A 14,077-nucleotide genomic window follows, 5' to 3' on the forward strand; every position below is an offset into this window, starting at 1 on the left:
TGTAGATGAGCTTCAGGAACTAAAACCAGCTGTTTACTTTTTCCCAGCAGATGGCGATGTTTCTGTAAATATCAAGGAGTAAACTGTAATGCAGAAATTATTTTTTATATGATAATCACATTTAAATTAAATACGCATTTTTGAAAACTTTTTTATGAAAGACAAACTCAACAAAGAAAATAGAGACTTTTTTATTGAAAACATGCTGTTTTTTGACAGTAAAAAAATATCTTTGAACAAACCCAAACCCTTTCAGTTTGAAAATCAATCAACTCTATACCAGGCCAGGTAAAACATGAAGTTGGACGCTGCATTAACCATTGGACTAATGTAGGAATAAGTTGCACAGAAAAGATGGCTCAGCAGAAAAACAAACTGTTTTGCATACTCAGAAACAACAATATTAGTTAGGAACTAGAAGCATCTGTACATAGACAGCTGGTCATGTCCACTTTAGTGAGAACAGTTTATATATAAAAAAGTGTTAAGCAGTTCTTTGGCTCTTCAATGAAGGCACTTAAAACAGAGGCCTCTAGTGCCAGACATAACTGAGATTTTAAAAATCAAATTTAAAAAAAGAAGAAAAAAAAACAACAAAAAATAACAGGATAAAAGTATCTACTCTGTTTCTTAAGCATTAACTTGGAGAAATACACCTGTCTTACTATTTTCAACACGTTTTTGCTTATAGATGTTTAAAGTTATGTAGTCGGGTTTGGCTAATCTCTTCTATAACTGCTAAGTGTCAAATGTAAACAACAAAATAATGAAAAATACTGCAGAGGAGTCGCTAATGCTAACTGAAATAAGCCCTTGAATACTTTATTTGTCCCTAAAGAGCCTGTTTTTACCCAAAATTTACTTAGATAAGCAAATGTTTTAACTGGGATTGTATTCAGAAATACAGATACTTTTACTGAATGGTGCATTTGAGCCAATCTCTGTGGTGTAGCTGCATCAGTTGAAACCAAAGTTCTGTGTCTGAACAGTGTTTCTTTATTTCAGATCCACTCAGAACTCTTTATCACTCCGTATTTGCTGCTGCTGCTTGTGCCGCTGCTGCCCTTGTTGGTCTCGGCCTTTCCGGAGGCGTGCCGGGACGCCTGCCGGTGTTTACGTTCATGGTTGGGTTTGCTGTTGTTGTTGTTACTGTGGCCTTGCAGCTGGCTGTAGGTCTGGTTGTTCGCATTCAGCTTCTTCTGCGCCTGGCCCACGTCTTTCTGGGCACTTCTGGGACCGTCGCCCCTCTCAGCCCTGCACAGGTTCTCGTCGTTGTTGACGTACTGCTGACGCTCCTCCTGGGCGATGTTCACGTGGTTCTGTCGGCACGTGATCTTGGCGTGGGTGAGGTCGGTGATGGGAAGAGGTGGGATGTGGTTCCCCTTAGACACCAGGAGAGGTTTGACGGCGATGTTGTATCCTGGAGGGGCTGAAGATTCGTTCCAGGTGAAAGGGGAGCTGCAGTGGTCATCGCTCAGCCCCGCCTCATTCACTGCTTTATTCCTCTTTGTAAGTCTGTACAGCTCGTCGTCACGCAGCTGCAGCTGGCGGGAACGTGCTATTTCACAGATGGTGCCAATGCCCAGGTGAAGCATCTCCCATAAATTGAGCACCAGGCAGAGCATAGAGACGGCGTACATGATGAGGAGGAAGATGGTTTTCTCCGTGGGCCGCGACACGAAGCAGTCCACGCTGTGCGGACAGGGCAGGTCGGAGCAAACGTATCTGGAAGGCACAGCAAATCCGTACAGCACGTACTGTCCACAGAGGAAGCCCACTTCCAGGATGGAACGCGCCAACAGCTGGAAGACATAAATGCGCATCAGCCCGTCTTCTTTAATCCGCTGACGACCATCATGGCGAACCTTTTCTTTCACTTGTCTCTCATTACTGTCTCCCTTCGCAGCTAGACTCCCATCATCCTCCGCCTCCGCCACTTCGTAGATCATCGGGTCTTCCTCGTTGTCGTCCTCAGCCTCTTCCACGCCCCTGTGCTGCTTTCTGCTCCCCAGGTAGCGCTTCTTGAGTTTGTTTCGTGGAAATCTCCTCACTCTCCCCTTATCTCCCTGCTCTTCTGCTCGAGCGATTTTGTTCACAGCGTAGCCAAGATACATGAGGGACGGCGCAGCCACCAGAATGGTTTGGAAAACCCAGAATCGGACGTGGGACAGAGGAGCGAAGGCGTCGTAGCAGACGTTCTCGCAGCCCGGCTGGCCCGAGTTGCAGACAAACTTGCTCTGCTCATCGTAGTAGATCGACTCGCCTCCCACGGCTGTCAAGACGATGCGGAAGACGAGGAGGACGGTGAGCCAGATCTTGCCCACAAACGTGGAGTGATTGTGAATTTCCTCCAGCAAGCGCGTCAGGAAGCTCCAGCTCATGGTAGTGGCAGGAAAACTACGGCCAGAGCCAGCATACGCCTTCTGTTAGTGACCTGTGGACAGGAGGAAAAACCAGCTTAGAGATGTTCAAAGTTTATTACTTGACTCTCTAAAATTTTAGGCAACTTCTTCCTCACTTGTTATGTTTTCTACAAATGATTAAAAATGAAGATTAGATATTATGAATCAAACCCACATGGCAAAGGGTTGCAAAAAAGAGGCAAAGACAGAATCAAAAGTTCTGAAATGAAACTGTACCAGATTTATATAAAATAACTTAAAGGTGACCAAATAGGTTAGGATAGGTCCATGTGATATAAAAAAAAACCCTTTAAATTGTTTTTACAAAAAGTCATTGTTAGATAATGAGATCTCAGTCTGCTCAGTTCTGCCTATTTTGAGCTCATTTCAGAATGAAACGTTTTAGGGCCTCCTGTCACTTTAAATCCAAATAAGCTGCTGCTGACCACGTTTACACTCTCACACGAAAATGGCTGCAAACAGGTTGCACAATTACACAACCATACATTTCTGAAAAGTCGACAACAAAATACTTGTTTTCCAGCAGCCATTGTACAGCACCTTCAGGGGTAAACCAGATGACCAAACGTGCAGGAGCTCAGCGTGAAACACAAAAAACTTTAAAAACATTAATCTAAGAGCAATTAATCTATAATGTGATTCACATAAAGAACTGAGTAAATTAAATAAATAAACTTTTCAGTAATATTCTAGTAATAATCCACTAAATAAAACATAAAATGACTGTTTTTATTTAAATTTTACAAAAACTTATGTAAAACTTGCATTTGATATACAACGCTGGAAAAAAATTAAGACCAGTTAAAATGATCAGTTTCTCTGATTTGACTTTTTATCTGTATATGTTTGAGTAAAATGAACATTGTTCTTTTATTCTATGAACTGCTGACAACATGTCTCTGAAATTCAGAGCAAAGATTTTTTATTTATTTTCAGAAAATGAGAAATGGTCAAAATAACAAAAAACATGCAGAGCTTTCAGACCTCAAATAATGCAAAGAAAACAAATTCATGTTCATTCAGAAACAACAATACTAATGTTTAACTCAGGAAAAGCTCAGAAATCAATACTTGGAGGAATAACCTGGTTTTCAATTGGGTCCAGTGCAGTGAGCTCAGTTTTTTTTCAGAGCTGTAGATTATTTTTAAACATATTTTATGAATATGTTTAATGTTTTCCATCTAATCTCTCAGGCATTGCTCCAGTAACCTCTCTGAATAAAATCTTCACCAGACAAGTCTAACATTTGTGCTCTGGAGGGCAACATGGTTTAAACACGTAAAGAATTAAGGTGTTGACAGCGGCCGTTTGCAAACCAAACCCAACAAATTAAAGCGTACTTCCTCTCTAACTGCCTACCCAAAACCAGCCCAGCCTTCAGAAGTCAGGACTGGTGGTTTTCTACATAATAAATGCCAGTTGTGTGGTAAAGCTGTGGCCCGCTTCTAATGGCGAGATACAAATCCCAAATGGGAGACGGTTTAAATAGGGTCCTATTTTCACAAACATGAAGAAATATCAAGACATACCTTTTTGGTGTATGAAGATGAGCAAATCTAAGAAAGTAAAAAAAACTTTCCCAGGATTTAAAAAAAAGACAATTCTCCCCCTCTGCCCAAAGAAAACCATTGTTAGTCTGTTCTCAACGAGCTTCTCGTCATGTATGAGAAACAGGGTATCCCCTAGTTGGTGTCAGAACACAGGAAGTTTACTCAGATTATGTCTCCCCCGTTACAAACAATCTAAAAATAAACATAAGGCTGCCAAGAGGAAAAGTCACAGGAAGAGATGGATGTGGTAGTCCGGAAACACTGACCAGCGTCAAACAGCTCCGGCCAACACCAGCCCTCTGGGAAGCTGGGTCACACAAAACGCTCAGGGAATGTTTACATGCAAGGGTAAAAATAACACCAGAAATCACGAAACAAGACAAGAAAAATGAAATCTGTGTTTCTATGTGTGCCACAAAGACACTAAAAGAAGATAAGGTGACACTTTATTTGTGCATAAGACTGTCATAAACATGACGTAACACCTGAACACGAAGAAGTCTTCTTGAATGCCTGACTTGTCATTCCATAAATAGTGACACTTTTAGTGCAAAGTTGGCAATTTTAATGGACTTTTAATGCAAGTTTTAGTACAACTATCCATTAAAAGTGTCATTATTTACAGAATGACACTTCATGACAACAGTCAAACATTTATGAAGGCTCCTTCATGTTCATAACAGGCGTTATGTCATATTTATGACAGCGTAGTAATAATAATAAGAACAGTCAAATTATCTTCAAGGTGTTTTTCCTGTATTTTTTGCTTTTGTAGGGTGTCACTGTTTCAGGTTATGACTCTGTAATAACACCTGAATTTAATTTAGGTCTCTTTACACCTCTATACCAGGCCAGTAGTTGGTGAGGATGAATTATATAATCAGTCATTTATTGGCTGTTTATATTCACTGATTCACAAAATGTTTGAAGTGGGACACATTTAAAGATACAATATAAAGATCTGGAAAAAACTAAGAGCCCACTGCACTGGACCCCATGGAAAACCTGATAAATGAACTTTTCAGTAATATTCTTGTAATAATCCACTAAATAAAACATAAAATGACTGTTTTTAATTTAAATTTTACAAAAATGTATGTAAAACTTGCTTTGATATGCAGCTCTGGAAAATATTAAGACCAGTTAAAATGATCAGTTTCTCTGATTTTACTTTTTATCTGTATATGTTTGAGTAAAATGAACATTGTTCTTTTATTTTACAAACTGCTGACAACATGTCTCTGAAATTCAGAGCAAAGATTTTTTATTTATTTGCAGAAAATGAGAAATGGTCAAAATAACAAAAAAGATGCAGAGCTTTCAGACCTCAAATAATGCAAAGAAAACAAATTAATGTTCATTCAGAAACAACAAAACTGATGTTTAACTCAGGAAATAATATATTATATTCCACCAAATACTGATTTCTGAACTCTTCCTGAGTTAAAACATTAGTATTGTTGTTCCTAAATTAAATGCATGTTTTTTTGTTATTATGACCAAATAGTAAATTTTTGGTTGGAATTTCGGAAACATGTTGTAAGTAGTTCATAAAATAAAAGAACAACGTCCATTTTACTCAAACTGATACCAGAGAAACTGATCATTTTAAGTGGACTCAATACTTTCCAGAGCTGTACGGTCATCTACAGATAGTTTCAAGTTTTAGAAAATATAAATGTAAACTGTCAAAGTGAGAGCTTCTGTACTGAAATGAACCTGACACATATACCACACATTACGTAACTATTTAACGCCTCCATTTAACGTGCAGACGCCCATCTGCTCCGGCTGAACTCCAACTCTTCAGGAAGGCTTCAAAGGAACAGATTTCACTGAGATAATAAAAGAATAAATGTAAAATTATTCTGAGGCCATCAGGTTATGAAATCTGATTAAACTCATTTCCATCATTAATTTGATTTCAGATGAATAACTGAAATTTCATTTCATTTTACATAAATAAAATATTTACCATTTACTTCCTTTAACCTGCGCATGCCGACTCTTCGTGGACGCCACACATCTCCACGGTTTCGCCTAATAATAGACCGTCACCAGCGGCTGCGTTAACACGCTTCCTGACGTCTGCTGCTGCTTTGAAGAAAAACACCATCCCTTTTCACGGCTTCATTAACAGCCACGTGACGTTTGAAAGTGCACATCTGGCCATGTTGTGTAACGAAACATGTGGAGGGCCAGTGGCACAGCTCTTTCCAGCCCAAACACGGATCCCACTGACAAACACAAACTGGTGCAACCCTCCACCTTCTTCTTCTGCTACCGAAACATGTCCCTGCAGAACTGTGAGCAGGGAGATCGTCTGTTTCAAACTCATCGTTTTTAAGATCATCAATGGTTTTAAATGGCCGGCTGTGCCAGAATGTGTTGATAAAACCCGTTAAAATATACCTGAATTTTATAAGCATTTCTTAAAATTAAACGTTTTTTCACATTGTTCAGTTCACTAATTTTGTGGATTTAGAAATAGCTTCAAGGAATTTTGCAATATTTGCGTTTATATATCGTCACATCGATCACAGACAAACTAATAACTTGATATCAAACGCTGAGGCAGCGACATTGTAAAAGTGCAAAATACTGCCACCTACAGGTGGGAGTTAGAGGTCAGTTAAAAGTTAAACCCAATGGTTTTGACCAGACACGTGTAGAGGGGGGGCCTGAGGGTGCTTGAGCACCTGCCCCTTTTGCTCCTTGCCCCCAAGTGCCCTTTTGGTCAATTTTTTTTTTTTGTATTATTATTTCCTAAGCCCTCTTCTGACACATAATAACATGTACTAAAATTACTTGTTTTTTGTTGGGGGTTTTTTTGTACAACATAATAAACCATCCGGTCACCTTGTTACCTTTGACCTTTTGCCCGTGACGCATGACGCAGTTGCCTCTCGCGCAGAGAGATAAGGCAGCTAACTGGAGCTCAACGTAGCGAACGTTCCAGATTACAGATCAGTTTTTGGTGAATTAAAACAAAAACGTTTTTGGTGAATAAAGTGGAGTAGACTTGCTTCTTGTCAGATGACGGAAAACGTTGTAGTATTGTTTCTGCTTCAGCGGTTTAAGCAGAGAGGTAATGAATTACAACAGACACTGACAGGCCTCTGCGTCTGCCTTTCTCTGAAGAACTACTGAGGGGAGGAGACAGCCAGGTGAGGAAAAACTGTTCTTATCTATCGATTCAGTATTTTTATCAAACAGACATTAGGCTGTTGATGTGCTGTTAGCTAGCTGCTAGCTAACGACTTTGCTAGCAAAGCTAGATAACTGAAAAGCTTCTTTCCTGTATCGTTAATGGTAGCAGTCATTCTTCAGTATCGCTTATGCAATAGGGGCACATCGCCCGTCCAAAACCGATCATCTCCATAAAGGAGATATGTCCGATCTTCTAATTTCCTTTGCTGCATAATGTACATTGCATTTATTCTAGCGTTAGGTAAATGTATCTTGAAGGAGAATAGCACTTAAATAAAAGTCCAACAAGGATATTCATTTAGAATTAAAAATAACTCACCCTGAATTACCATGATAGATATAATGTGTGTAATAAAAGTGTCATTAATGAAGGGAAAAACTCAATCCAGACTTTAAGTTTAGGGTCTGGTTCGCAGAGTATGAAGTTTTTTTTTTTTTCCCCAATTATTCAATGAAAATTTTTTTTTATCTCAGTTAAGTAAATTAAAATTGTAATCAAAACTTTTGGAATTGTAATGATTTAATTTTTATAAACAAAACGTTTTGTTTAAAAAACTTTTTTTTAAATTAAATAATTTTTGTCTTGTGAACTTTAAAAGTTATTTGCTAAACATAAACTTTTATTTGCACACATCAGAAATCTTTTGTTGTGATTTTGGGTCCTGCCCACGACGTCAAGCAAAACTTTGAGTCACAAACAAAAACTTAGAATATCAAGAAAAGATTTATGACATATGCAAATAAGTTTGTTTTGCAAATAATTTTTTCACTTCATGAGACAAAAATGTGTGATTTTAATTTTAAAACAAGTTTTTTAAGCAAAACTCAGTAGGCTTTTCTCATGGTGACATGCATTAACAATTCAACATTTGATTTTTTTTTCTTTCTGCAGTTCCACGTTAAAGTTTGATGCAGCTCTGCTTTCCTGAATGGACCATTTTCATCTCCACTGCAAGTGTAGCAAACCAAGCAGCTCTTCTTTTATAGATTACAGTCCACTAAAAGGCTGCATTGTGCCCTTGTTTATATTTTTAATAGTGTAATTCTGTAAAGACAAAATATGTCTCGTGGTCTAGCTCTGATTTACATATCTTGCTAAATTGCGGGTTTGAATATTGCAATACTTTCCTATAACAAAATAGACCTGCAGAAAGAAATTACTAATAAAATATCTTACATATGCATAGTTGTATGCTCTGTATAGAGATTTTCCTTAGCTTTGATTGTATATCTCACAATTGTGTAATTTATCATTGTTTATTAAACTCTGAAAGCTGACAGGCTTTGTTAATATTCTGTCCTAGAATCCGGTTAGATGTGCCCCATTTTGTGAGCACCTGCCCCTTTAGTGGTCTCTGCACGGCCCTGGTTTTGACAACTTTTGCTGAAAATTTGCACTAAACTTCAGTTATGCATTGGCAAGAAAAAAATGTGGGAATCTTTTTTAACGTGAATTTCCACAAACAGAATCACAGAAAACTGGGTGGACTGATTGATTTGATGTAATTTAGCGTCTGGAGTCCAGAGGGCCACACAAAAAGCTGTAGTGGGCCAGAAAAGTAGCGATTTGCAGCTGGGCATTTTGTACAAACCTGCCCTGAGGGCAACTTATACCTGCTTTAACTTATTTATAGTCTACAGTTACAAATTCTGATAAAGTTGCTGTATTAAATAGTTTTTACCAGCAGGAAATCACTCATTGTTATTGTGATTTGATCAGAGGTGATGATTTGTCAAATTTTATAAAGTAAAAAATCCCAAAAGAGAATCAGAACCGCAATAACCAGAAATAGTGACAATTATAATAGAATAAACAAAAATAAACAGATTATTTTTAATCTTATACACAGACTTTATGGCTCAACAAATCAGTTTAGATGAAGGTAATACTGTTTTTGCAACTTTTCCTCGTGGCTTCATTCAGAAATACACAAAATGTTTTCTGTGATAACGATGCCATCGACTCTGTTATGCGGACATTTTATTAATCTGACAGCAAAACAAAACTCTACAAATATTTTAAAGCCAACAACAGGTGAAGGGTTTTTTGCATGAGAAAAAGAATTCCTCATAAATTAAGCATATTTCTAGTTGAAAGGTTTGTTTCAAAGTCATTCCAGATACTTCACTGCCAAAATAAAGCAGTTAATAAAGTCTCTAATAAGATCTAGAAACCCAATGAAACATAACTTGAGAAAAAAATATAAGAAAATGAACAGAGGGTAGAGCCTCATGGTTCATATACAAGGACTAATCTGAGACCACAAACCCAAAATTTGTATCGGGACACAAAATATGAAGTTGTCTTTGCAAAATATTGCTTCGTTCTGCCTAAAACTTCAACGCAACAGCTGCTAAAGTCAAGGACTCATTCTGTTTGTTGCATTTCCAAACATTTGGTTGCACCGTTTATATAATTTTCATTTCAAAGATTTAGCTGCCACATCTTAACAATTTGGGGAATCTCAGTTTGTGAGAGATAATATCTTGTAATTTGGCTCAGATTATGTGAAGTCTGCCATCTAATGCAGAGAAAACAAACGTTGCTTGTTCACAAACATTTCATTATCTGAAAACAAAGATTGTCTTCAACCGTTTCCTCTAAAGTGAGTTCACACATTTTGGGCTTGCGCTCTTCATTCGGTCCGACTCTTCGCAGAAAAGTACCGTACAACAGTAAAAAGAAAGAAAAATGAAACGTGGCTTCCAGGTATTCTTTTAGTACACAAAACATGCATTTAAGGAGCTAAACTCAGGGAGATTCTGGGGTAAACCTGCAAGAGGCCACAAAAGACTGGGGTGAGTTTCACCTTCCTGCAGGACAACAACCATCAACATGCAGTCAGAACCGTAGCAGAATGTAATAATGTGCTGGAATGGCCCAATTAAAGATCAGAGGCACAAACTAACTCCACATACCATGTGACTAGAGCTTTTCTGCACAGAGGAACTGGGTTGCTACCTGTTGGCAGAAGTGCAAATTGGTAGACACATACGCCCCAAAATTAACACAACACTTTTCAGAATATAATACATTACATCGTTTCACATTACAACAACAAGCTCTGTAGTGTAAAAAATGTCTTTACAAAAAGGTGCAAGAGGTATGTAGTACTTCTGTAAGGTCGTGTAAAGTTCACCTGTGTAGTTAAACTACTGGAAAAGGTCAGCGTTTGTGAAAGAGGCCTGAATATCCCAAACTGAGAAGCTGGGAATGGCGCCGCACACCGACTCCAGATGTCTCCCATCCCAATACCGAGAACCTCCTGTTTCCTATAGAGCCTATAAAAGAGCCAGCTTTGTACAAGCCTGTCTAAGTAGGCTTCAAGCTGTGAACATGAAGGTTTGTGGTTGCTTTCAAAGCTCTAGAAGTGATGCTCCACCCAAAGGCTATTTGAGATTGAAACACTCACCGACTATTTACACAAAAGCCAACTTTAAAAAGTCTGCAACTTGCTGACACAGCCGTTTCACGCAGTAAACTGATGGGAATTCTCCATTAAACTGATTCTCCTGAGTCTGCATTAAGATGATCTGATTAAAAAAAGGGAAGTAAATGACTTCCAATTGGACCAAACCAGTCATGATACAAACTTCTGCACGGTTTCCATTTCAAATAAACCAAACAAATTATATGTGTGGAAGGTAAAATGTAAAAAGTATACAAACACAAGAAAAAGATAACTAAAACCAAATGGTGTCAGGATCTCTTTCCATAAAAATGTCATACTAAATTTGATGGATGACAAATTTATGGCGATAAACGATATTATTGTTGTTTTCAGACAATAGTAATAAAAACGCAGGAACACATTCTCAGTGATCAATAAACTTTAAATTCAAATTAACATTTAACTTTGGAACTGGAAGACATTTTAAATATTAAAATGAACAACAGAAACAACAAATAAAATTAATTATGGCGTCTCTGTTAACTAAACTGTCCTTGAGACCAAAACTGAAGAGTTTTGTCATCCAGTTTTTGGTAGAAAGAGAAAAGAGAAAAAACAAATGGAAGTTATTAAACTTGTTTTAATTTAATTAACTTATTACTTATTGAGACATACCTAGCACTTTGATAATACATTGATTGGGAAACTTTGGTGAATAACTAACAATCACAGTTTGGGGCAGAAAATAATTAATGCATAAATAACAGAGATTAAAATCAGATTTTTTACTCTGTTGATACATTTCCAAACCATTTATTATTTCCTTTTACTTAATAAGAGTCAAAATGTTATGTTTTTCTTGAAAGCAACAACTAAATTGTCTCAGTTTTTTGCAGTTCAGCCTTGATAGGCAAACAAAACATTGGCTGTAACTGAAACAGTTTTAGAAAAAGGACACGCAAAATTCTGCTGCGCTTTTTTAAAAAGCTGAAGTTTTATAAAACCAGCATTCAAAATGCAACTACACCTGCGTTGCACTGCAAACAATAAACACAGTTTGAGCCAATACACTCATAGTCACATTTCTAATTAAAAAAAGTTTAGAAGTGATAAAAAAAATATGTTTTTCAGCCATTATTTACCCATTTGTAGCCAAATCACTTAAATATTGCAATGTTAGATGTTTTCTCCTGGGATAAAAGCTTATAATAAACTAGAAACCGTAAAAACACCTTATGTGGCAATGAGAAAGCATCACAAGCCTTTCTAGGAAGTCAGTTTACTAGGGTGTAATTTGAGGAAGGCTTAACAGTTTTAAAAAATTCAATACCACCCAACCCCACTGTATAAACCATCAATTATCCTCCCACACAGCTGGGACCTAACTGGTTCCTGTTGGGATAAAATGTTATTTAAACAAGAAGTTTCACAGACACATGGAGAGTGCAACAGAAAAAAACTCACTTTTTTATAACAACAAAAAAAAATCTATATTTTTTTTCTTCAAATATTTAAGAAACACTCCAAAAGATCAAAATGAAAGGGAATAATGGTGTTACCTTTTTGTGTAATTATTTGATCCTCTCCAACTTGATGTCTTCTCCGATATCTTGAATTTAAACCCCATCTGCCTGCAGAGAGAACAGAAAAGCAGCCAAACAACTTTAAGATAAGAATCAAAAAAGTGATTACATTTAAAAAAAAATAACTGTACTTCTCATCAACATTGGCACATCTGGAACGGAAGTTACCCATAACAAGCTGTCATTAATTTTAGGCTCAATAAAATCCAACATCCTGACTATTAGTTATAACCTAAGCCGTTGTTTTGGTTTTGTGGCAGTTTCATTGTTTTTATCAAGCTAAACTTGATTTAGCTGATATTTTTTTTAATTTAGCACTTTGATGAAATCTATCCGAAATTATAAAATACTTACAAAAGTAAAATCAGCAGTTTTTTCTCACTGCACGCACATAATTAAAAGGTTAGTTTGTCATTCAATAAACAATTATCCTATTTGTGAAAATACACACATGAGAAATAGACTGGTCAAACCTTGAAAGTTTGTTTCCCCTATCTCTTATGCGACAATATTAAAATAAATGCAATGCCTGATCAAACTTGCCCTGGCTTATTTTACACTAATACACATTTTAAATCACTTAAAATGACAAATTGTGTTGTAAAGCAGGCCTAAAATAATTCAGGCCTGGTTTGACCAAAGTTATTGTAGTTTGCAATAACTACAATAACATAAGTGCAGAAATAAGTCAAACTTCTTATTTTAATCTCAGAATTATAAGAGTAAAGTCAGAATTCTGACATTAAAAATCTGAAAAAATCAAATAAATTCTGATACTTTAATCTCAGAATCACATTTTTATTCACTGAATTCTGACTTTTTTGAGATTTTTTTTAGAAAAAAGTCAGAATTCTGAATTTAATTTTAGAACTTTTAATCTTTCAATCTTAAAATTTCAAGAAGTCAGAATTTTGACCATCTCAAAGTTCTGACTTTTTACGCAACATCTTGAAATTTGGGGGGGAAATTCTGAGAAAATTCCAGTGGATCTAATCAAAAACCAACTTGCTTCCGTCATTAAAATTTGCCCCACAGATCATTTTGTAGAATCTGTGAGTGCACTAAAATGCTATAAAAAATCTTTTAAAAATAATTAGCCAGGGGATTAAACTAAATATAGTAGAATTTGTAATTGTAACATCAGATGGCGTAATATTTGATTTTAAAACCTATAAAATATCGCAGACATTTTTAAACAGGCAAATCTACAGGTTGCCTAGCAGCTAAAAAAATTGTGATTTAGATGCTAGCAACTTGCTAACACGAGCAAACTTTAGCCTAGCAAGAAATTCTGAAATATTAAGAAAATATATCACTTTAATTTTAAACACGAGTTCATTTTAATGAAGCTTGACCCACTAATACGAGCTACATTCTTATTTTGCCAAAAATATTTTTAAATGACAATTATTTCGTTTGCTAGCAGACGGTAAAAAATTGAATTAGTTAAGCTTCGAGCTTTTAAAATTGACTCCTAGCAAAGTGACACATTTTTAGAAATACAAATCTATATTTCTTTGTTAACTCACCGTTTGTTCTCCAAGTAATTTGTCAGCGGTTTCTTTACCAATTTGATTTCCCCCCAAATATATTTCACACAGACTTTTTTTTTTCTTGCTCACCTTTTCCGAGCGCATCGTCGGGTTTTAACGTTTTCAACCGGCAGAATGCAGAAAGTCCAGCAAAGCAACCGCAGACTTAAAAAAAATAAAATAAATCTCCGGCCAAAACAGCAGCACCAGCAGCACTGACTCCCTGCTTTTACTGCTCATTAAAATACTAAAGGATGCAAAAAGAGGTTGTGCCTTACTTTTAAAAACAACATCTCCTCTTCTTTCTTCTCCCGAAGAGCCGCAGAAACGCAGCGCGGATGGTGCTGAAGACAAACTGGCAGAAACTCCCTGAGTGAATCAAGAAA

The 14,077-nt window shown here is 36.7% G+C and overlaps 1 protein-coding gene across 4 annotated transcripts; it reads right to left on the reverse strand.

Moving 5' to 3' along the window:
- Positions 1-175: 175 nt before the first annotated feature.
- On the reverse strand, positions 176-14,077 carry LOC106909895 (gap junction gamma-1 protein-like). Of its 4 annotated transcripts, none has more exons than XM_014976402.2 (3): positions 13,970-14,077; positions 12,136-12,207; positions 176-2,434 (listed from the first exon to the last, which is right to left on the reverse strand). In XM_014976402.2, exon 3 carries the CDS (start codon positions 2,379-2,381, stop codon positions 1,002-1,004), a length of 1,380 nt encoding a protein of 459 aa, XP_014831888.1. In that variant the 5' UTR covers positions 2,382-2,434; positions 12,136-12,207; positions 13,970-14,077; the 3' UTR covers positions 176-1,001. The 4 variants fall into 4 exon arrangements, with proteins under 4 accessions (XP_014831888.1, XP_014831887.1, XP_014831889.1 ...); XM_014976401.2 differs by lacking the exon at positions 13,970-14,077 and adding an exon at positions 13,782-13,959; XM_014976403.2 differs by lacking the exon at positions 13,970-14,077 and adding an exon at positions 13,689-13,773.

This window comes from Poecilia mexicana, unplaced genomic scaffold (assembly GCF_051168715.1).
Source record: "Poecilia mexicana isolate PSO_F unplaced genomic scaffold, ASM5116871v1 scaffold_19, whole genome shotgun sequence".
NCBI lineage: Eukaryota > Metazoa > Chordata > Actinopteri > Cyprinodontiformes > Poeciliidae > Poecilia > Poecilia mexicana.